Here is a 23,829-nt window from a genome sequence, read left to right as displayed (position 1 = left end):
CAGGAACAATGTTTTCATGGGGCACATTAGGACCCATAATCCTCATAGAACAATCCCCGACGTCTGTAAGCTACTTGAACATAGTTGCAGACCAGGTTCACCCATTCATGGCAACCGTTTTTCCTGCGAGGGATGGTGTTTATCAACAGGATAATGCACCATGTCAGAAGGGTCGAATCGTCGAGGAACATTCCAGTGACTTTCAAGTCATGTCTTAGCCCCCAAATTCACCTGACCTTAATCCAATAGAGCATTTGTGGTCCTACTTGGAAAACCGAATTCGTGCTGCCTCGCTACCCCCTCGCAATGCGAGGGAATTACAGGACCAGTTGGTGAGCGCTTGGTACCAGATACCTCAGACTATCTATCAGCACCTTGTGGAATCAATGCCACGACGGGTGCTAGCAGTTTTGAGAGCTAAAAATGGTCCTACATGTTATTAGCAGGGTGGTCATAATGTAATGGCTCTTCGGTGTATATATATAAAGTTATAGAGAGTTCAAAGAAATATAACTCAATTGAACGAGATGAGAAAAATCATTAACTCGCTACGTGACAAACTGTCAGTGTACTTTTTTTTCAAAAAACAATTAATACCGTCAACTCAGTTATTTCATTTTTAAAGTTTATTTGACGAAACAACTAACAACCGCTTAGTTTATATTTATTTTATAAAACCTGTTCTGGACACTTTTTTTAAATTAAAACTAGAACAATAGACGAGAGATTTTTTATTGAAAGTTACATATTTTCAGTGAGTGTTTTATTTTGAACATAGCTTGAAATATGGAAATTTTATAAAAATGGATACAGTTCAAAATGAGTTTTAGAAAAAATTGGCATAGCTCAAAACGTGTATTTAAGAAAATAGAATAATTAAGGAACTAAACTTACTAGTTTATATACTTATATTTAAGAAAATGGCATAATGTAGGAAATAGATATAGTAGCTTACATACGTTTATTTTAAAAAATGGCATAATTCATGAAATAAACATACTAGCTTACCTATGCATATTTAAACTCAAGCGCATTAAGAAAATTTATATATTTTGAAAAGAGTGTTTAAGACAAAGGAAGGCAACAATATTGAGCTATGTCCATTTTCATGAACACGAGTTTTAAGTTTTTCGCGATTTTGGAAGCAATGTGCGAAATAAAAAGCTCACTGAAGACATGTTACCCTCAAAGCTGGAAATCCAGCATGGAATATGTCAAAAATCGTCTGATAAAGCATTAAATCAGTAAATATTTCCTGCTTTGCCTAAACAATTCCAAATGACAAACCGGCAAATCATAAGATGCAATTATCTCAGACTTTTATCTAGCATGGTTATAATTTATTAATATTATTTGAAAGTATTTCCTTGGTGCAAAAAAGTAACTTCATGTTTAATTAGCTTTTTTCAATAAGAAAAGCACAAATTTTTGGAAACCACCATGCTTTATTTTATAACCGGTTTTGAAAAGCCGATTTAATTCTGATTTTACGACTATAAATGTTCAACTCAGTCTACCTTTGAATCCAACCCTAAAGCTCTTGGATCAAGCATTGGGACAAACTATCCTTCGTGAAGGACTTTTTGGTAAAACAAAACCCTCATTTGTGTTACTTGGAGAGAAAACCCACAAATACTCCCACGGTTTCGCCTGACGGCAAGGTGATTGCCCATGTAACCCATGACCAAGCCCAAGATAACCCATGATCCATCTACTAGAGAGAATATTTCCCGTCAGCACGATAGATATTGAGAGCCGAGGACAAAATTTCCATCAGCCAGCCACCGTTGAGATTCAAACCTGGGCTCACCTCATTGGGAGGTGAAAGCTCTATCACCTGAGCCATCACGGCTGCCACCATGCTCTATTTATAATAACCGGATAAACAGAATAATAACATAGCAGGAATAAGTGCCCTATTACCAGGCATTTTCTAATGCTTTCATAGCAAAAGGCTATTGCTCGATTTTCTCCAAACTGTTATTTATAAGGTAAAGGGTTATTGCCTCGTATTCTGTACTTTGATGCATCTTTTTTTATGTACCACTATATTGTTTTTAATAGGACCCTGCGACCACTGAAATAATATACTAGACAATAAAAGCTTCTGCTTCAAGCAAAAAAGATAGGGAGTTCAGCATGTTGCATGTTTTGAACCCCCTCAATACGACGCGTCTTGTCAAGAAGACACCACGTGAATAATTAAAACTTAAAAACAAATTAGAAACAGGAAAAGATGTATGGAAATATATTCTACCTTGGCTTGCATTCTTTTGCAATTACCATCCCAAAAGCTATCGCGTCATCTTTTGTTTTTCCTTACATATTTTTCTTTGGCAGCTATACTTTTCTCGCTTCTAACCTTATTCTAAGTTATCAGTTACGTGTTGTTTACCTGACGAAGAGCTTCTTGTTTTGGGTGCTAGAAAAATGTACTTGCTTCCGTTTCTGACAAATAAGCTGAAGAGATATTTTATTGGAGATCGAAATGGGCTACGGGTGGCGAAGAACAGAACTCTCTACCTATAGCAACACTTCGCATGTTTTCACCATAAGCGTGTGGAGAGTCATAGAAGAAGGCAGTACGTTAGTTTATGTCTTGATTTTTAAATAGATTAAAATCTTTTAATTTAGCAAACTATATGGAACTGAAAATTACATTAAACATAATTCTAAAAGAAAGCGTCATGGAAATTTTAAAAAATATTTTTCGCAATTAAATACGAAAAGTATTAAGAAAAGAAAAAATATCGTAGTACATTCCCATGGATGGTGTTTTCTGCACTAGGGAACGCTGCAAGCTCGGTACCGCTAAGGTTTCCGGGTAACTGTTTTCGTTGTATTTTATAGCCATTTGGCATCATTGTGTTTTGAGATTCTTGCAAACAATGTATTTGATTATACTTATTACTTGTGCTTACAATGCTAACAATACTTGTGTCTTCAATGTTAGAAGTGTTAACACTAACGTAAGATGGCGCACAGCTCGCAACAAGAACAAACAGTAATAAACTTATGGAAAGAGGTCATATCAAGACTGCCAAAAAAGCGAGTTATTCAAAATCTAGCAACCATGTCACCTTTTTCAACAACATATCTCTAAATAACTAAAACAAATTTTCACTTCAAACTCACCAGAATTACACCAGAATTACATAATAATATTAATATCTTATGAAATACGGCAGATTTGAGCTCATAAGTTATCTAATTTATTTATTTTGTTGAAAACAAAATTATCCGTGTAAAATATCGCCTCGCAGAATAACATGTAGTAAGCAGCTGCAAACTTTCTAACCGGAACTAGAGCAGGCATACAGCTCGAGATTGTTATTGTTTACATTTCTACTGAAAACACCATCCATACAATTGAAAAAGAAGAGAAGAGGGAAGGGGAATGGTCAAAGGCATGGAACCGGTCTTCTCCCCAGATGGCGTATTCGAGCGTTGCGATAGAGAATTTTCAAATGAAATACCTGTGCTTATACTTTTTACAGTTTTAAAAGTATATGAAACACAAATAAGTTGTCGGTGTTGCAATGGATTACTCATGGAATGTTTCAATATATAATGTTTGTTTGTTTTCTTCTTTTTGCAGGTGAGTTTCTTTTAGAATGGGAAGGCATTGAAGCTCGCATCATCCGCCCAGACATACAAGCTGTGAATGGCGTCATCCACGTCATCGACCGCGTCATGATGAAAAGGCGAGATCTTACAAAATCAGGTTCACCCATCGGTACTCAGAGCACTGATTTCTTACCAATCCTATTAGCTTTTATTTTAGTTACTATTCTTTTCTGAAGACCAAAATACTTAGACTGAACAAACACACCAGCACACAAAAATGGAACAAAGTGCTTCAAGTAAAAGATGAACAGAAATTGAAGTTTCTATTTACTTAAAGTGTGCTTCGATGGCTTTCAATGCCGGAGAACCTGTGTTCAGAACATATTGGACAACTTGGGAACATGTTTATGCCATATTCAAACATTTAAATTGAAAATTAAATTTGGTTCCATTGGATGAAATTATTCGATTGTGCGCCGAAAAATTAGTCTGGCCAGTTATTTAAACATGCATATATAACAAATAGGAGCTATTAAAAAACATGCTTTGCAACTAGAATTCGAAGTTGGTAGAGTGAAATGAAGAAAAAAAAAGTAATAATAATAATAAAATATTTATAATAATGAACGTCCAAACAATCTTGAGAAAAAAAAAGAGACTTGATTGTGTCAGGAAAATGTGAAAAGCTTCTGTATCAAAGTTTGTTATGTTAAAAATTGAGAATAATATTTCTATGTTTGAATTGGAATCAGTTGTGTTGCCCAGTCGTGAAATGTTTATCAGTGTTAATTGTTTTATTACGATGTGAATTAAATTGTTTAAAAGCCACTAAAATTACATTGTTATTAGTGTCCTTGAAAAAATTGTCCAAAGAGTTCTTATTTTTAACAAACAATTTTTGTGCTTTTATAAATACGGATATTATCAAAAAACATAATTTAAATCTTTACTAGTTAAAAATGGCTTTATTTGTCTATAAATACATTTTAATTACTGTTCAATGTAAAAAAAAATTATTTTTAATGTCAAATGATCAAGATCAATTGTAACTTGTCCTCGTTGGCAAACGTTCAAAAATTTCGACGACCAGTTCATGTGTATAACTGTAACGTTTACAATTAATTGTGTATTTTATGTGTTGATGTGTGTTATCTTGTATATATTGTGGAGGAACAAACACGCATTTTCGTTAAGATGCTAACTGCACACTACAACTGCATGTCATTTATGAAAATAAGGTGGTGATATATATATTTGGGTGTTATTATACGATTAATTTGAGACTATGCTATTGTGGAACTTTTGAAAATCCAATAAGGCGTTTGGCCTGATTGGCATTTTCGCATGTGCAAGGACTATTTTCTACGACTGTATTTATAACAGAAAAAAAAATTCGTGAAGTTGATCTCTAATTTGTATTCTGAGCGCGATTACACATTGTAAAATAATTCTAAATTTCTAACTTTCTTTATTCTTTGCAAAGTAAAAATAATGTTTTTGATTATTTACTTACTATATCTGTAATAAAAAAAATGTAACGCATTGTGAAACAATTCAAAATCTCGAACCAAAACAGAAAAATTCAGATATTTTTATTTGTCTCTTTTCTTGTGGTTTGGAGAAGTAAAGTTATTGTTTTGAAATGATTTGTTTACTATATATGTAAGCAAAACTATATTGTCAAATAATTTAAACTCACAAACCCCTAACAGAAAAATAGAACTCAAATATTTTTGACTTCTTTATATCCCTTCAAAAAAGTAAAGTTATTGTTTGGAAATTATTTATTATATCTATAAGTTAAACGATGCAACACGCCAGCAAAAACTAAATGTGAATTATAGTTTGTCTAAAGTAAGAACTCTCCTAGCCATTCGTCTGGACCCGTGGCGGTGACTATGGTAACGAAGTATAACTATTTCAAGTTGGGGGTGTGGGGTCATTGTTTAGCACATGTTTCGGCTAGGGTCGGTGAGAAAAAGGGAATCTTTTTCTTCTGTCTATTGTGTTAGCCCTAGATTAAAGAGAAGCTACCCTCCCTGAATGCGCCATTCTTGTTTCCATCGCAGCAGACTGCACCAGATTTTGTCGAAGACAAACTATAGAATGTGTTTGAAGACTGGAATAATGGAGGGTCCTGTGTTGCACGCTTACGTGCGTACGATTTAAGCAACGCATTTGCTACAAAACTTCCTCGGTTTTCTATGGAGTTTGCAAAGAATCTACGTACGTGATCATGCGGGATGCCACCTGAAAGTGCTAAATCTCTCCATTTTGAAAAAAAAAATAGTTGTATGACATATTTCAAATCAAATGCGAATTTTCTTCCGTTGCCTAAAATTTTTATTTAAAATAAATTATTTTGGCAGTATAGCAGATTCAAATAAAAGTTACATATGATGATAATAGACACAAAAAAAATTTGATCTGATAAATAAATGCTAAAAATGCTTCATTTTTTTACTAATATTTTCATTTTGTAGATTTTTGTATTTTTGGAAAAGCTATACTTCATCATAAATTCCTGCTTTCTGGGATTTACGGTCAAGTAGGGGTATGGGGTCTTTGTGACTAAAAAAAAATCTTATGAATGTGACTAAAAAAAAAATTTTTTTTCTCTGCGAAATTCTTTTTTACGTGAATTATAATGCTCGAAAATTTAAGTGACATAGTTAGATCATTTAAATGTATTGTTATATATACAGAACAAAAGCCTCAATATACCGGAAATTCAAAAATTAACTCTTATTTTTAACCATATTACAAACTCTACAAGGTACCAATGTGCAAACAAAATCTTAAATTTCTTTTTATCGATTGAAACTGAAGATTGAAAATAAAAATAGTTAATTGCACCAATTTTCTATTTCCAAAAAAATAACTGTTTTTTGGATAATTTGTTATCACATTTTTTGTCATAGACCCTTACAGTAATTCGCGATATTTTAATAATATTTTTGTTTCCCGCTTATTGTCATCCTTAATATGTAGGTTATTTTATTCCTTAATTTATAACAAGGACTCTAAATATATATATTAATCTTTTGCTAACGGATGGTACAACATGGCACACCATATGCAAAGGGTTAAAAGCAGAGATTATGAAACACCATGTACAAATACTTTAAGAATACCGAAACATTTATGGTTGAACATTTATTATTGCCTTATATAATAGTAGGGAACCGATTATCCGGAACGATCGGGACCATCGCTATTCCGGATAACTGATTTTTCCATTTTTCCGAATCGCTACAAAAAGCCGTTTTTTTTTATTGTTAAACCCAACTTAAAAAAATTATATTTGGAAATAATTTTAAAAAAAAGAAAAAGCGAAGTAATACACTAATGATTATTTCCAAAATGATAGTAAGGTAAACATCTTTCCAAAAAGAAAAAAAAATCCTAAAATCTTATGAAGAAAAAAAAAATTTTTTTTAAAATGGCGGGAAAATTTATCGAATTTCGTTCCGGTTTTTTGGTTTTCCGGTTTTCTGATTTCCGGATAACGGGTTCTGTACTGTAATTTAATATGTAAACACTGTATTAGCATTTGATTTTAAAAGAATATATAAATTGAGTATTAAACATTTTTAATCAATCTACATTATTATCTTTGATAATAGAATATCAAAAAAATCTCAATCTCCAAATTATCAAATATGTTTAAAACTGTTAAAATTACATGATGCTTTCTAAGTTTTATAAAAAGTATTTCGTTATGGCAAATATTGGATGCGAAGGGAAAAAAATTATTTTTTTAGAAATCGTTTTTGGGAGATTCAGTATCTGTAAGATGATTTAAAATTTCAGTTAAATGGTTTTAAGTTGGACGTCGGGGAGAGCTTCCGATAATCCAACTAAACTACCAAAAAATGTATAAAAATTTAAAAAAAGAGAAATTATATTTGATGGTTTGAAAATGTGCTTTTATTTTGCAAGTTTTGAGAAGTGGCAAAATAAAGAAAACCTGAAAATGAATAATGTTTTAAATAAATGGATTTTACTGCTTTTTGTGTTGTTTTGCATTTTATTTGTGTATATCATCACTGCAACATAAGGAAGAGGAGGGATAATGTGGACGATGTTTATAAATTTTCCAAAATAGCTCAATGATAATTATTTTGAACTCATCTAATATTTTTGTTATTTGTTTCAAAATTTCGATTTCTTATCTTTATTTTAAAGCTGAATCATACATAAACTGAATCGGAAATAAATATACTTTTTGTAACAATTTTTTGTAAAAAAAAAAAATACATTTTTATCCCTTGACACACTAGAATACACTAGCCCTTGACACCAGGCTGATTTAAACACTCCATGAAGGTGGTATAGGCAAGTCACAAAATTTATTATTTAATCTATTATTGCTAATAAAAAACGTAAGTAAATTAAGAATGGAACTAACTTTAGTCTAAAAGTAATTCCTTGAATAAAAATCACAAAAAGTTTCATTTTAATATTAATGATAAAACTTAATAAATTAATTAATTAACGATAAAACTAACGGATTTATCATTAACTATCATATTTCTTCAGATAGCCCAATGTGAGCCAATGCCTTCCTGTGAAGATTTCTCCATAATGACTTCCGATAATGGTAAAACTTAATAAATGAATAAATGCAATTTTTCCTTTTTCAATGGGGATTTAATGCGGTTAAAGAGTTCTGCTTTACCATTTGATTTTTAATTTAATAAATTCTATTAACCATGATTTTTACCTCGCCCACTGAGAGATATAAAAAATTGTATTAAATACGTTAGATAACGAATTTAATACAATTGTTTGTGTTAGACGTGATACGTTAGACCTGATAAAAATGCTGTGAAGTTTTTAATTGGACTAACTTAACTTAACTTTATTGTCATTACACCTCATTAAATTATATAGGATCGCTTTAAATGTCTAGAACTGCGGGTTAGTAAGGATTTAAATCGACAATTAATAATTAAACTAACAATTAATGATTTTACTATATTCTAATTATGAAAAAATACTGTTTCAAAAACAATTGACCTAATTAGAAATGAATTTTTTTTTTTTTCTTTTTTTTTTTTCTTTTTTTTTGCATTTTCTTAGCGGAAAAATTATTTTTNATATAGGATCGCTTTAAATGTCTAGAACTGCGGGTTAGTAAGGATTTAAATCGACAATTAATAATTAAACTAACAATTAATGATTTTACTATATTCTAATTATGAAAAAATACTGTTTCAAAAACGATTGACCTAATTAGAAATGAATTATTAACTAAACTAACAAAATTAACTAAATTTAATTTTGTTTTTATTTTCTAAAGTAGTTGAACAAATCAATATTAAATGTCAGTTCAAAAAAGTTAATCGAATTTCGAAAGTTCACATTTTACAACTGCTATAAACAATACCTAAGGTTAGCATCCGCATTTTGAATTTTAAAAAATCTTAAAATATGTTTAAGCAGTAGTGTTTCCTAAATTTGCCACTATACAAGATTAATCAATTGAAATAAATAAAATGTAGGAAAAAAATTCTAAATAAACTGATTATTTTATAAAAACTATCTCATTGCAAATTAATACCGCATAAAGTTGCGTGTTACTAATTAACCCACATGATTTTTCACGGAAAGAATAATCAGGGGAAAATGTAATAGTGGTAAACGAGTGTGAGACATACCTTGATCATTTAATATATTTCTGATAATGTATTATTTTGTACGGAAAATATACCTGAGAACGAAACGAACATAAACCGCGCAGTGGAGACTGGGAAATAAAAAGATGTCACTACGTTCGAGCTACTAAGCTACTCACTTCAGTAGGATGAAACACGAAAGATGTCATTATGTTTGGACTACTAAAGGATCAAATTTCTTGTTTACGGGAACCCGCCCTGAGGCCTCTTTTTTCTAGGAGATATTGGGCTAACTCGCTTTCTAAAAATCCAGCTCATCATTGCTCGGCAGTCCTCGACACTGCTTAAGCAGTTCTTTTCATATCACTTTGCTCGATCATTTCACCTTAGTCTCACTTAATACTCAGCTTTAAACATTATTTAACCATATTCGAAACCACGACAGCTGCTTACTATCGCTTACCGACACTGAAAACTGTTTGCACAACTCTTTTTCAAATATTTCTGATTACTTATTTTCTCTTTTGACCCTCAAATGGACGGATTATCGATAAAGCTGCAAAAAAAAATCAAAATATTGGAATGGATTGATGCCTTGGTCTCAAATTTAAAACTTGTGATTCTTCAAAATTCAGCTCTTAACATTCGCTATGTTGTTTAAGTTTTATATTTTAACCGTTTTTAAATTATACGAAAAGTAACTTGTGTTCGATGTTTATGTGAAATATACTGAAAGCGGCAAAAAAAATTCAGATTTATTTCAGCCGATTAAGTTCGGCACATAAATTTAATTAACACATTACTTACCACTCATGTGGTTTCTTTTGTTACCTTTTTCTAACCGCAGAATTTCTTAATTTAAATCATACAGAGGATGTACAAAAATTTCATAAATTCAGAACGGTGAACCAGGAAGATGTAAAATTACCATAAGAAATGTGGTTGCAAAGCAAACCTCATCGAGTGAGGAAAATCACACAAAAAATGTATGCAAGTTGTGAATCTAAGAGAAACGAAAGGTAAAGGTCACTTGTTGTCCTACGTAAATTAAGCGATAGTATAATATTCGCTTTGAAGCTCTGAGGATCGTTTTTATGTCGTTGTAGACCGTTGTTGTTGTAGTTAGCGGGTGCCTCTTTGAACATTTCTTGCAATATATTATCAAACAATCTTTTTGCAGTTATCAATTTTGTAGAAGATTTTGTAGTGGTTTACGACCCCATATTCTGTGATAAGTTTATGCCTTTTTTTACCCCTTGAAATTACCCGTCACATTTTGGGATACACTGTATACATCTTAGTTCTTATTACTAATATTGTCCAAACTTTAATGAGATATTTATCCTTGTAGCACGATAATTTGAAAAATATACGGGACATCTAATTTTCGAAAGAGACAATATACTGTTAGAAAAAAACATTTAGTTTATACCCTTTTTACTCTCTCTGCAACTACTACTATTTATGAACAATTATAATATGCTCCTTCTTTATGTAGTTAGAAGGAGCCAGGCATCTGGGTATCTAACATATATTTTTTAAATCGATTTCAGAATTAAAAATGAATTAAGCTTAAGTGTCTAACCACTTTTCAACAGTCAATAGAGCACATTTTGTGAATTTTACCTGAAAATCTTAAGAAACCAAAGAATATTAAGAAAAGGAAAAATACCGTAGTACATTTCCATACAAATGAAAAGAGAAGGAGAGGGAAGAGAGAAAAGTCAAAGGCATGGAACCAGTCTTCTCCCCAGATGGCGTGTTCGAAAGTTGCGATTAACTATCGTGACTGCTCTGCACCACCTGCAGCCCATTTCGATCCCAATACACTTGCCCAACAAAAAGTAAGCTAATGCTTATAAATTTGTTGGATCTATACTTATTAAGATCATTCATTAACTCCTTTATTCAAGATATGTGTTCCCTTTTACAACTTAAACTTTCTGACTCCTAGAGGGCGTATTCGAATAAAAAGATCCAAATGACGTCAAATTAAATAATTCTATTCTGTTAGTGAGCTTGTCAAAGCTGTAAGCGTGAAGCATACCGCTCGATATAACTTCAATCAATTAATATCTGCATAAGGCAATTCGAAAAAAGAAACAAACAAATGACATTACAAGCGAATCGTTAGTTTCATTTTTATCACTTTTTTAATGCGTTTTATAAAGTAATTCCTATTATTGATGATTTACTTTCATTGATAAATGCAATTTTTACTTTGGCTTTCAGGATATCTCTCTTAGATCATCTAGGATAAGATTCTGAATAAATTTTCACAATTGAAAAGGCTCACAACTGGGAAATATTTATATTGAATTTAAATAAACATTATCTTGTTCATTCGGGAGAACAACCTTATTCACACAACATGTGTAACAGAACATTAACATGTAGCAGTAGTTTAAATAATCTCTCTCTTGCTTACTCTGGAGAAAAGCCTTATGCGTGCACTCTGTGTAATAAATCTTTTGAAAGAAAATCTCATTTAAATAGACACTATTTTGTTCATACTAGTGAGAAGCCTTATTCATGCAATGTGTGTGATAAAACCTTTTCACATAAAGATTATTTAAATCGACATTCTCTTACACATACTGGAGAAAAACCTTTCAAATGCAGTGAATGCAATAAAACATTCTCACTGAATGTGTATTTAATGAAACACTCTGCTATCCATACTGGAAAAAAGCCTTATTCGTGCAGTGTGTGTGATAAAACATTCACACAGAGCTCTAGTTTAAATAAACACTATCTTGTTCATACTAAAGAAAAGCCTTATTCATGTAGTGTATGTGATAAAACATTTTCACAGAAAAGCAGCGCAAAAGATCATTTTCTTGTCCATACTGGAGAGAAACTTTTTAGCTGCAGTGTGTGTAATAAATCTTTTCGAAAAAAATCTAATTTAACTAGGCACTATTATACACATACTGGAGAAAAGCCTCATTCATGCAGTGTATGCGGTAAAAGATTTACAAGTAAAATTCATTTAAATGAACATTATGTGGCTCACACGGGTGAAAAGCCATATTCATGCACTGTGTGTAATAAAACATTCACACAGAAAACTCTTTTAAATAGACACTCGCTTGTTCATACAGGTGAGAAGCCTTATTCATGCAGTGTGTGCGATAAAAAATTTAGACTCAAAACTTATTTAAATGATCATTTTGTAGTTCATACTGGAGAAAAGCCTTATTCATGCAATGTGTGTAATAAAACATTTTCTCAGAAAACTCATTTAAATAGACACTTACTTGTTCATACTGGTGAAAAACGTTTTTATTGTGAAGTGTGTGATAAATCTTATGTGAATATGTCTAATTTTAATAGACACTCTTGTAATTCTAACAAAATGGTCAATTTGTAAAAAAAAAATCTGGAGATAAAGAAAAAAGCCTCTAGAAAATTTATCTTAAAAATTAGAAAAAATTTTTAAGTAACATATTATCAGGGAGCAACAAATCCCAGGTGCCAGGTCGTCCTGGCAACTAACTTTCCCAACATACAAATATTATTCTTTTACTACATACGTTTAAACTATTCTAAACGGGGGTGATTCATTAAGAAAAAAATTCATTTGATCTTAGCTTAAAAATTTTATTGAACTATAGATAGTATTTTAAAGCTAAAACTTAAAGACAGTGTTAATGTATATTTCTAATTTAATACTTACATTAAAGGAAACAATATTAATTTACCTACAGTTTTAGTGTATATTTATAGTTTGTTTTATAAAGTTATAAGAATTACAATTTAAAATATTTCCTAAAATTATTGCGGAATTTGATTTTTTTTTTAACTCCTTCACTGTGAAAAGCTACAGATGTGACCCATTTTATTAAAAAATGGTCAAGCATGTCTGTGGAAAATAGTTTTTTTTTTACTTTGCAGTAATTGTGATAAAGTCATCACAATAATTCTAGAAGCTGGTTCCTAAAATTTTATTTTTCTCAGTCCCTGTGTATTGGTGTAAGAATTAATAAAGTGAAAAAATGTATGCTAATCAGATTGGATCGAAACACTGATGAAAGAGAACCATCTGTAATTAAGTGTCAATAAATAACTTTTCATTTTTATTCTTGTTATTCATATTTTTATTCGTGCTATACTTGTTTATCACTATTTGTTATCAAAGTAAATTTACAAATTTATATTGATTTAAATGTGATGGAAACTTCCTTATAAGGAATTAAATGAAAGATACAAGATTATTTATTTATATCTAAAGTAAACAGAAAAAAATTTGTTATTTAATTTTTATGACTTAAATTTGAAAACAAATTAACAATTCGATTTTTTAAATTACAACTATTTAGTACAGTATAAATTTTTCACTTAAATATATATGTATATATATGTGTGTGTGTGTGACATAGACAAGTTTACTCATAACTGGTTTCTAAAAATCTCTGAGGCCTTTCTATTGGTCTTTGAGCAGCTTTGGGACATATATATGGACAATTAGTCATCTTTTCATTTAGTGATTTAAGGAAGTTAACTCAGCTTATAGTTGAATTTCACATATTTGCCACAATTACAGTATGTTACATAACATTGATTACATTTTTTAACTACAACTTTTAGTACATTGTATTTTTAATTGTTTTATTTTGTGGAAAAAGTTGAATGCAAAAGGCTTTTTTTTATATCCACCATTAAAAATATAAATTTTTCACTTAGAAAACTTCCATGACATGGGCAAGCTTGCTTGAAATTGGTTTCTTAAAAACTCCTGGGCCTTTCTATTGGTCTTCAAGCAGCCTTGGAACCAATAGACAATCAGTCATCTTTTCATTTTGTGACATTAGCAAAGTTATCTGTTGAACCAACTTATAGTAAAATTATGAATAATTGCCACAAGTTTGTACTATATCTAATCAAATATCAGTTTTAAAACATGTTTTCCCTTTCTTTTAAAGGAGCAAGTAGAACTCATTACGTAACAGAACGGTGAGGTAGAACCTCTTTCCTGTCTTAGAATTACAACAATATATCAGGTTAATATTTGTAAAGAAAAAAAATAGGTTAATCATGAGTCATCCATTATAGCTATTATCAATTAATTACAATTCTTCTTGGTAATTTAGTTAGCTATTTATAGTTATATTTACTATAAATAGCTTATATTTACTTAATTATATATACTTAAAATTATGTCTATTTGATTAATTAGTTAAATAATTAGGTTTCCCCATTTACTGTGCTCATTTAATTATTAGAAAACTTTTATACAAGGTCTTTAGCAATGACCTCACTTATAACATACCAGATACTAAGAAGCATTTTTAGCAAGATTCTAAAGAACTAAGTAAAAATGCTAAAATAAAACTTTTTTTTTTTATTAAAGCATTTTATCCCTGGGTTGCAACTCAAGTAGAAAAACAAAATCCCTGACTTTTTCCAAGTAAAAAAAAAAAAAAAAATTCGTCTAATATCACAGCATAACAGTGCCATGAACAAAATATACAGTGAACCACAAAAAAATTATGTTATTAATTTATACATTATATTTGTATATGTTATTTCAATTAAAAAAACACAACACCATAGTACAAACAGAAAATGGTCGTAAAGACAAAAGAAATTTATCATATGAAAAGAGAAAAAAAAATTTAAAAAATAATAACAGTTTGTCTAACTTAATCAACACAGAAAACTATAATTTTTGTTTTAATTCTACAACTTGGAAATCAAAAGCAGAAACTTCTGATGAAAATTGTCTGTTTAATTTTTTATCCCTGTTTAATTTAATTTTATACATTGCACCTGCATGATGTAAAAATGAACAAGAATGATATTTTTGAAAAAGAAAAAAGGTGCATCTCAAATTTTTTATGTAAATTAAAATGACATGCTACTTTTCTAAATATATTTCAAAATACTGAAGAGATAAAATCTTAAAATACACCCTCACTATATTAATGAATCATTAACTTATTATTAAAATTTAACTTGCTATTAATATGCAATGCAAATTAAATAAAAAATAAACCTAATTTATCTAAGCTTCTTCGAGATTTGATAATAATAATAGATGTTAAAATTTAGTTAGTGATAAATTTATTAGTATCTCTGCTCTGTTCACAGATATTCTGAAATCACGGATACTAGTTCATAAAAAATAATCTTTTTAAAAATACTAAATCATCTCACACAAGAAACCAATAAATATATAAGTATTATGAATTCAATAATAATTAAAATCCAGTTTAATCAACTAAATAAAATGTTTCTAAAAATAAAATAAGCAAAATATGACAACTGGATAGGATTGTCCTCTTAGTAATGGATAATTTTTTTATTTCTTTTTTGTATATTAAATATAAAAAAAAGCAAATTTGCTAAAAAAAATACATAAAAAAAAGATGACACTTCATTATGAAGAAAAACATAAACATTACAGAAAGAAAAACATTAAAAGTATTTATCTTTACGAAATAAAGGTGAAATTACAATGGAATCGTCACAAATCGAACGAGCCGGAAGCTGATAACTCAAATTCGAACATCGTAATAACGTATTAAAAATATCGGATTTTATAGACTAAACCACGTGAAAAAGGTCAAACAAATAATAAGACCCGTAACGGCCGAAAAAACTATCATCAAACGATGTGAAATTTCGATGGAGTCGTCACAAACCAAATGATAACTCAAAATCGAAATTCGAACGTCGTAATACTATCATATTAATAATGTCGGAATTAGAAAAACCATATTAAAGGTGCCGAAAAAAATGACAACAGCTGATAAACTATCAACTAACGACATAAAATCATGATGCAATCGAAAGAAGAAAAAAAAGATGGCTTGAATTCAATTTTCGCATGTCTAAACAATTTAATTAAAAAGGAATTCATTTGAAAAACCATAGGGAAGCGCCCGAAAACAATCGGAAAAACTCTTGTACTGACAAAATAAAAGTGATTGCTAAAACCAAATGTTCTTTATCAAGAAATTTTCAGAAAATAATTTTCATTTTTTGCGAAAATGGGCCCTAGAAATAAAATATGAATTAACCCCTGGATATTGAAACAGCAATTTCTAAGGAAAAAACATTACTTATCTATAAGAATTATAAAATGCTGTTTATCCCAATGAATTTCTTAATAAAAAATTATAATAGATAATCTTAAGTCCATTTTCACATCCCTCTGTCTAAACCAAAAACCCTTTTCCAAAGGAAACTTTTCTAAGTCACTAATTTACGATTTATTACTGTTCTGTGAAATTTGGCTCCATGGGAAATGTTAGGACAAAGATCGCATGTTTTGCGCTCACAAAATCAAACTTCATGAAATTTGTGAGATTTTGGCTCAAAAATGTTAAATTCTAGACCAGAAGAGAGCTAGAGAAGACCGGTTCTACAGTCACTCGATTTAATCGCCAAGTACCGGGATCCTTTTTCACAAAACTGAAATGAACCCGTACGTTGCACTCTAACCATAAAGCAGTGTTTCTTAACCTTTTTGGTATAATGGACCTAGTGACGTAGATTTTCGCCTAAGATTAGAAGGAAGTGAAGGTCNCCATAAAGCAGTGTTTCTTAACCTTTTTGATACAATGGACCCCTTTTAAAAATTTTTAAGAAGTCACGGACCACCCCCCTGAGAAAAACATAATTGCAAAAACCATCCATTGTTAGAAAACATTTAATTTTATTATTTTAATAGTATACAAAATTTTCATAATTAAAATTTTTAATGTGAAGGTTGCTGCTGCTTTTCCTTAATTAACAAATTGAATTGGGGGATAGTTTTCGACAAAGCAACGCGCATATCATGTTCAACATTCAATCGATTTCGATGTTTTGTTTTTATTGTCACGAGTGTGGAAAATCCCGCTTCGCAAAGATACACCGTAGCAAACGGAATTATAGCTGCCATAGATCGCTTTACAAGCAATGGGTAGGCTTCCAAACGTTTTAAAAATTAGGAGTAGTTAGCGGACCCCCAAAATATGACTCATGGACCCCTTAGGGGTTCATGAACCACAGGTTAAGAAACCCTGCTTTAGAGGAAGATCACTAAAGTAATTTTGCGTCAGCACATTGGTCACTGTGGTTTGGGCATAGAAAACGAAATAATTAGCAAGCTATAGCGAGTATTCAAATCTGGATCCTCTGAGTTAAAACAGTCTCGTGCATATTTAAGCATTACTTTAAGTAGCAAAGTAGGAATTACATTATCAATAAGCAATATATTTATCAAATATAGTGTGGAAAAAAAAAACGGACCTCTCTGAATAATTTTTGATCTAATGATCGGATCTTTACGTTCTAGGACTCATTTTTAATGGTTCAAAGGAGTGACCTCAAATTTCCTAATTAATTAGTGAAGACGATCTTTTAAGCTACTGAATAAAATACAAAAACGTACTTTGTAGTTTGAATTTTCGTTCTTTTGATGATAGCGTATCATTCTACCATAAAAAAATAATGGGAAATAAAAGCTTCGCTTAATTGGAACGGAAAAATAGCGTTTCATACCTTATAGAACTTTTCTCAAACAATTAAAGCAATAAAGTTACGAGTTTTGCAATTTTTAGATAGGTAATTTAATAACGTACATTTATAGGAGCTTAGATTTTTTAAAATTTATTCATTATAATTATTTATTTTTGTTTAAATTGACAAAAACCGATTTTGATGGAGCTGAAATTGTTTTTAAAGTAAATCAAGTTAAAACAAAGACATATTTTTCAACAATTTAAAAAGACGAAGGTACTTTATCATTTTTTTAAAAAAATGCTGAGTGCAAAATTGTATTGATACAAATTAGTCAGAAAAAAATCTATTGGAATTCTAAAATACCAAGCATTATATTTCTTAGAACTCTAATTTGACAACGATCTCCTATTTTACATGTTTTAAAAGATATTGACAAGTAGAATATATTACAACTATATCCGCTTAATTGGGAAAATTAAATGACAATGATTTAAAGAATATTTTACTCCCCCCTCTGTCAATAATTCCTTCGACAATTCGTTCGCGAAAGAATTTCATCCGTGAATAAACTAATTTTTGATAAACTTCTTGACCTCAATGGTAGTTTGAAAATGTTAAGAAAAGAAAAGTTATATCAAGTTATTAAGCAGTGTGAATATAAAAGATAAAATACAAAATGTGAAATATCGGTTGTGAAACATCACTCTTGAAAAATAACAATATAAAAATAATACTCCTTTTTTCTACTTTTCTTTAACGGTTCGTCAGTATTTTTTTATCAGCATTATTAAAATCAATCAGCTAAAAGCACAGGCCCTTAGCTCAGCTCATTAAAGTGTCGGAATGTTATAGGTTTGATACTTCCATGGGACAATGTTGTTAATCACGACGGTTCCCACTTTTTGACAGTAGTGTTCGTTGTTGTGGTTCAACTGTGCAATATTTTGCTGGTGACTTAAATAATTAATATGAATAATTATTGTAATGATGAAAGCNGGCCCAGAAAAGCTGATGTTAAGTATCGCGTCTCTACAATGTTCTTATCTGGGTTCCAAAAGTGGATATGTATATCCAACTGCTTCTGCTGTGTCGCTTTGTTCAAAGACTCATCAAAAAGCAATGTATAAAACTTGGCATTATCAATGCACTTCAGAAGTAGCATGCTAAAATGAGGTGCAAGTCCAAAATGACAGAGATATGCACACTTTCACTGCAGGTGAAATGACGTGCTAATGAACTGTCTGGAAACATTGTACTAAATAATTTTCCAGTGTCTTTGGAAGAATTGTAGGAGTAGTAGCTTTCTACAACTTTTAAAGCCCATAAAATCTCAGAAGAAAGTTCTTAAAAGATGGAGGCAGCAGGAGAGCTGAAAGCAACAGAATTTAAGGAAACCGATTTAAGGATTTAGGGAAACCGATTTAAGGAATCAGATCACTCAAAAAAATTTTCAAAACGCCAAAATAAAACATATTTAGCACTCAGAAGAAATTTTAGCACTTTTTTAGGACAGCAAGAACCCTGACGACAACACACGGGTTAATTTTTTTGATAGGATAAATTTTAGTTCCGTGAAACATTTTAAAATGGGCCCGGTACTCAGATATTAAATAAAACGACTGTATTTCTTAACCCTCTCCTCTTCTTCTCAGTTGTATAGGAATGTACTACGATATTTTCCATTTCTTAATATTTTTGTATTTAACTTTCAAACATATTTTTTTTAATTTTCTCGACGCTCTCTTTTAGAACTATGTTTAACGTAGTTTTCAGTTCCATCGAAAATCAAGATAGGAATTAATGTACTTCCTTCTCCTTTGTCTCTAAACGAGCTAATGGTGAATGCGTCATAGTTAGAATAATCTGCTCTAACCCTCCCCCCTCTTCTCAGTTGTGAAGGAAAGTACTAAGATATTTTTTCTAATATTCCCATGACACTTTCTTTTAGAACTATTCGCTATCCCAACGCTAGAGTACCAGTTTCATATGTTTTGACCTTCCCCCCTTCTCTATTGTATAGGAATGTACTACGATAATTTTCATCAGTTTTTGTCCTGAGAATGAAAGTGCGCCACTACATTTAGTTATCATGAGCAACAAGATAAACGTCAATGTGTCTTCGAGATTCCCAATTGGCCTAACTTGCACTCCTAGGCTAAATAATGCTTGAAATGTTCTAATTACAGAGCTAGTTCTTTTTCACTAATATCATTGGCATAAAATCTTCAAAAATCATAAACGCAAGGCATTAATTCTTTGGATTAAAGCATTCAAATTTTTAAAAAAATCCGAATCAATAATTTATTGGTTTGCACAGCCATTGAAAGAGATTTTATGGATTAATCAATGTGTCAATTACTGGGAGATACAATATTTCGCTACCTAGTAAATATAACATCATTCGCATCTCCAAAATAAAATGTAAAACGAGAAATTCTTGGTGACGTACGTGTTGTCACATCTTTATGTTTAAAATTAGGTGAATTCTCTTTGGAAATGAATTCTTCATGGATTCAATCAATTTTAAACAAACATCGAAAGGACGACCTTTCTTTTGTAAGCCTATTGAAGTCTGATTTATTCTTCGATTTCTTTAGAAGACCACGACCATCGAGTCTAGCTTTCTGAAACTTTTTTTTCTCGTTTTCTAAAATTTGAAAAAATGGCCATAATTTTTCCGAAACTTTTATGCAGTTTCGTTACTGTGTCAAAACGGGTGGAGTCAAATGGGCCTAGTATCCGAGGGACACTTCACGACTAGTTCAGATTCTAAGCATTGTTAGGGTTAGAACTGGAGAAAAAGAAACGAGCTAAGTTACTGTGTATGTAACAATTTGAAATAATCCTCTAAGACGCATATGCTAGGCATGGTAAAAATTGTTGTGGGACATTTCTCTTTTAATCTTCTTTGTTAACATTATCCTATGTTTGTCCTCAAGCCTTAGTCATTAGGAAAAGATACAATACTTATTGAAAAATATTTTGTTTTATACTTATCCCACAATCGATTAATTACAAATCAAATGTTTATTGTATAAAAAACGGACCATCCTAAATAACTGATGATCTAATGGCTGGAGGGGATGACTTCAAATATGTTAATAAATGCAGACGATATTTGAAGTTACGAAATCAGACACAAAAACGCTCTTTCTTTGAATAAACATATCTTTTTCACGGATTTGGAATTCTGACCCCCTAATACATAGGGTAGCTGCAATCTGAGAAATATGATCCCACTAGTTCGGTCAGGAGAGAGCTCCAAAGTGTGGGCGACCCCTTAAAGTTAATTGTACTTTTTCGTATTTCGCCATATCGTGATAAAGTTTGAAGCGGAAGTGAACATTCTTTTCACATTTGCAAAATGCATTTAGGCAAAGATAATTCCATGCATAAAATAAATTTTAGTAAATATTTATTTCATTAAGTCGAAAAATTAAAAAAAAAAAAACTAAAAGTCAGAAAAAAATTACTTGCGTCTCAGGATATATAAATTTTATAATTTAAATTTTTTTTTAAAAATTAGTTTCAAAAGTTCTTAAGATTTAACGAAATACGCAAAAAGTGAAATTGATATTAAAGGGTTCTAACTTTGGAGCCCTCTCCCGACCACACTTCCCAGATTGCGGTTAAACCCTATATTTTGGGGGTCAGAAATCGAAGTACGTAGGGGAAAAAAGGTGTTTATTAAGAGAAAGTAAGTTTTTGTGTCTAATTTCGTAACTTTAAAAATCCTCTGCGCTGACTAATTGGCACATTTGAAGTCATCCCCTCGAGCTATTAAGATAGAGTCCTAGAACGTGAAGATCCAATCATTGGATCAAAAGTTATTTAGGGTGGTCCAATTTTTATTTTGCACACTGTACTGTACACTTAGAAATATGTTTTGCATGCAACATGTTAAACTATTTCATTTTGATTTATAATACTTAATTTAATAAGAGGTTGCATTGCATATTTGTGTAAGATTTCATTTATGAATGCATGAGAAATCTGTTTTTGTATTTAATGTAATAAAAGCAGTTGTGATTTTAATTACAGGACTAACTATTCTTTTATTCTCACGACCCACTTTCCTAATTTTTATTTTAATAGCTTTTCAAATATAAAACATACAGAATTTACATTACATATTTACAACTGTAGTGCTAGAAAATATTAATGGGAACCACCACAAAATTGGGAAAATTTTAGAACTTCTGTATAAGGACAAAGGGTCTATTAAGGGACCTATATTCGCGAGCAGTGAGAAATCCCAAGGCCTTTTTCTTATGAAGAGTAAAATACAAAATTTTATACAGCTTGTCAATTATTGTTGTAAAATATGTTTCTAATCAAGAAAAAGCAAACTTATTTTTCAATTTTTTAGACATAGTCAAAAATGTGTAATAAAACATCAAGACATTGTCAGTTTGTGGTCACTAACTATTGTGTAGCAATAATTTGCAATTTTCACACAATCTTTTAGTGTTGTCAGACAATTGAGCAAACTTGACTTCACAAATAAATTCTGGTGAACCAATCTCAGACATGATTAATTTCAAATGTGGCTAAAGTTTAAATTTCTAAATAATTTTTCATTCCAGAAATTAGTTAGATTCTTTGATAATTTAACAATTTCAATCTCTTATCATCTAATAACTTCATTAATTACTCTCTAAATACTTAAATTGTATTATCAAATATCTAAGCTTTAGAAAACTAAGAACTCCAGAGCTAAAAAATTTAAGATATCACAATTCAACGAATGTTACAAAAAACTACCTCTATTATGAAATTTATTAAAAAAAATTCACTACAATATATTATTTTTTCATGAGAAATTACTTTCTTAACAAATATTTTGGTTTAGGCATGTGAATAGCCAACCCATTTTTGGATACAGCTTTTTCAAGAATACCATGACGTTTTATTAAAGGGATATTCTAAAGAATATATAGTAGTACTTAAAACTTAAAATATATATGAAAAGGGGGGTGGGAAACATAGGAAGTTCAAATTAGAGGGGAGAATGAAATATTGTAACAATAAAAAAATTTGCTTTATTTTTTTTTTTTTTTTATTTGTTTCCTATCCACACAACTTGATAGCTAACAAGATTTGACAAAATAATTTTAAATAAACACAATGCAATCCTTTTTAAAGAGGATAAGACAGATTTGTATTAATCTTCAAATTTAATAAAGCTTCAAGGTAGTAAAATTTAAAAAGGGATTCATTAAAAGAATTGATAGAAAATTTATATTGTGAAATTTTACACTAGGGCAAAAATATGACCCCTAATAATTATTTTTAAGTTTTAAAAAAAAGTTTATCTTTGCTATATCAAAATATACTTTCATTAGCTAGATCAAATCAATATTTTTTTACTTATAAGTCAACGCAAAATATTTAGATCTAAATTTGGATCAGAAAAATAGAAAGAGTAAGAAATTTAGAACACGTTATATAATGCATGCATAAAACATTTAATAGTCCAACCATATTCATTTAATTATTCTTGTTACAATTATTAAAGTTGTAATTTCGCATTATGGGTTGTACTAAAACAACATATCAGATTTACATGAAAAATTTTTATTTCATCAACTTCAATAACAGATGTGCATTATGTGAAGAAACTTAAACTGAACATAAAACCTTTTGTTAGAGCTATGTTCACATTGCAAATCTACCAAACTTACTAAAACAAATTTAAATTTTAAAGAAATTACATTGAGGAGCCAAAATATATTTTTAAAAATAACAAATATGTTTCAATTTTTCTAATTTTTTTTTTCCTATCAACGAGCACTTTAAAAGCAAAGTATAAAACTTGTGAGTTGAGAATTAAAAAAGTTAATCATTAAAAAACAGCAGATTAGTATTTTTGATAGTTTATTCAATCTGCAAGCATTAAAAGCGCATTATTATTTGAAATTAAATTAATATTCAATTCAAAATTATACATAACATAAAACGGAATGAAGTGGGCACAATTTAAATTATAAAACTTAGTTGGGGATAAAATAAATATGTATTACAAAAGAGTAATGCAAATAATTGACGGAATAGGTAAAAACAATCATAAAATATAAATCTGATCACATGTTTTGTTTCATGCAATTTTGTTTTATTATATACTTTAAATAATCAACTTTTGTTGCTTTTTTTAACTAAAAAGAAAAGAAATTTAGAAGTCATTGAC

At 30.2% G+C, this 23,829-nt stretch overlaps 2 protein-coding genes across 5 annotated transcripts in view; both read left to right on the top strand.

Moving 5' to 3' along the window:
• LOC107437726 (fasciclin-1) overlaps positions 1-7,003 on the top strand; it is a 480,484-nt gene extending 473,481 nt beyond the window's left edge. For 2 of the 4 annotated variants that reach the window (XM_043039551.2, XM_043039552.2), the window contains exon 14: positions 3,599-7,003. In XM_043039551.2, the coding sequence (XP_042895485.1) occupies positions 3,599-3,801 (203 nt within the window). In that variant the 3' untranslated portion in view covers positions 3,802-7,003. The remainder of the gene's footprint in view (positions 1-3,598) is intronic. The other 2 variants (XM_071184976.1, XM_043039553.2) reach the window with 1 other exon arrangement.
• Positions 7,004-11,238: 4,235 nt separating this feature from the next.
• Positions 11,239-13,270, top strand: LOC107437725 (zinc finger protein 28). The gene has a single exon (XM_016049814.4). The coding sequence runs from the start codon at positions 11,560-11,562 to the stop codon at positions 12,559-12,561; it is 1,002 nt and encodes a 333-aa protein (XP_015905300.1). The 5' UTR covers positions 11,239-11,559; the 3' UTR covers positions 12,562-13,270.
• The last annotated feature ends 10,559 nt before the right edge of the window (positions 13,271-23,829 follow it).

This window comes from Parasteatoda tepidariorum, chromosome 9 (assembly GCF_043381705.1).
Source record: "Parasteatoda tepidariorum isolate YZ-2023 chromosome 9, CAS_Ptep_4.0, whole genome shotgun sequence".
NCBI lineage: Eukaryota > Metazoa > Arthropoda > Arachnida > Araneae > Theridiidae > Parasteatoda > Parasteatoda tepidariorum.
This window is presented reverse-complemented; position numbering and strand designations above follow the sequence as displayed.

Excerpts from the sequence above, each read along its gene's own strand:
- LOC107437725 (XM_016049814.4), top strand. The coding sequence starts at position 11,560 with ATGTGTAACAGAACATTAACATGTAGCAGTAGTTTAAATAATCTCTCT.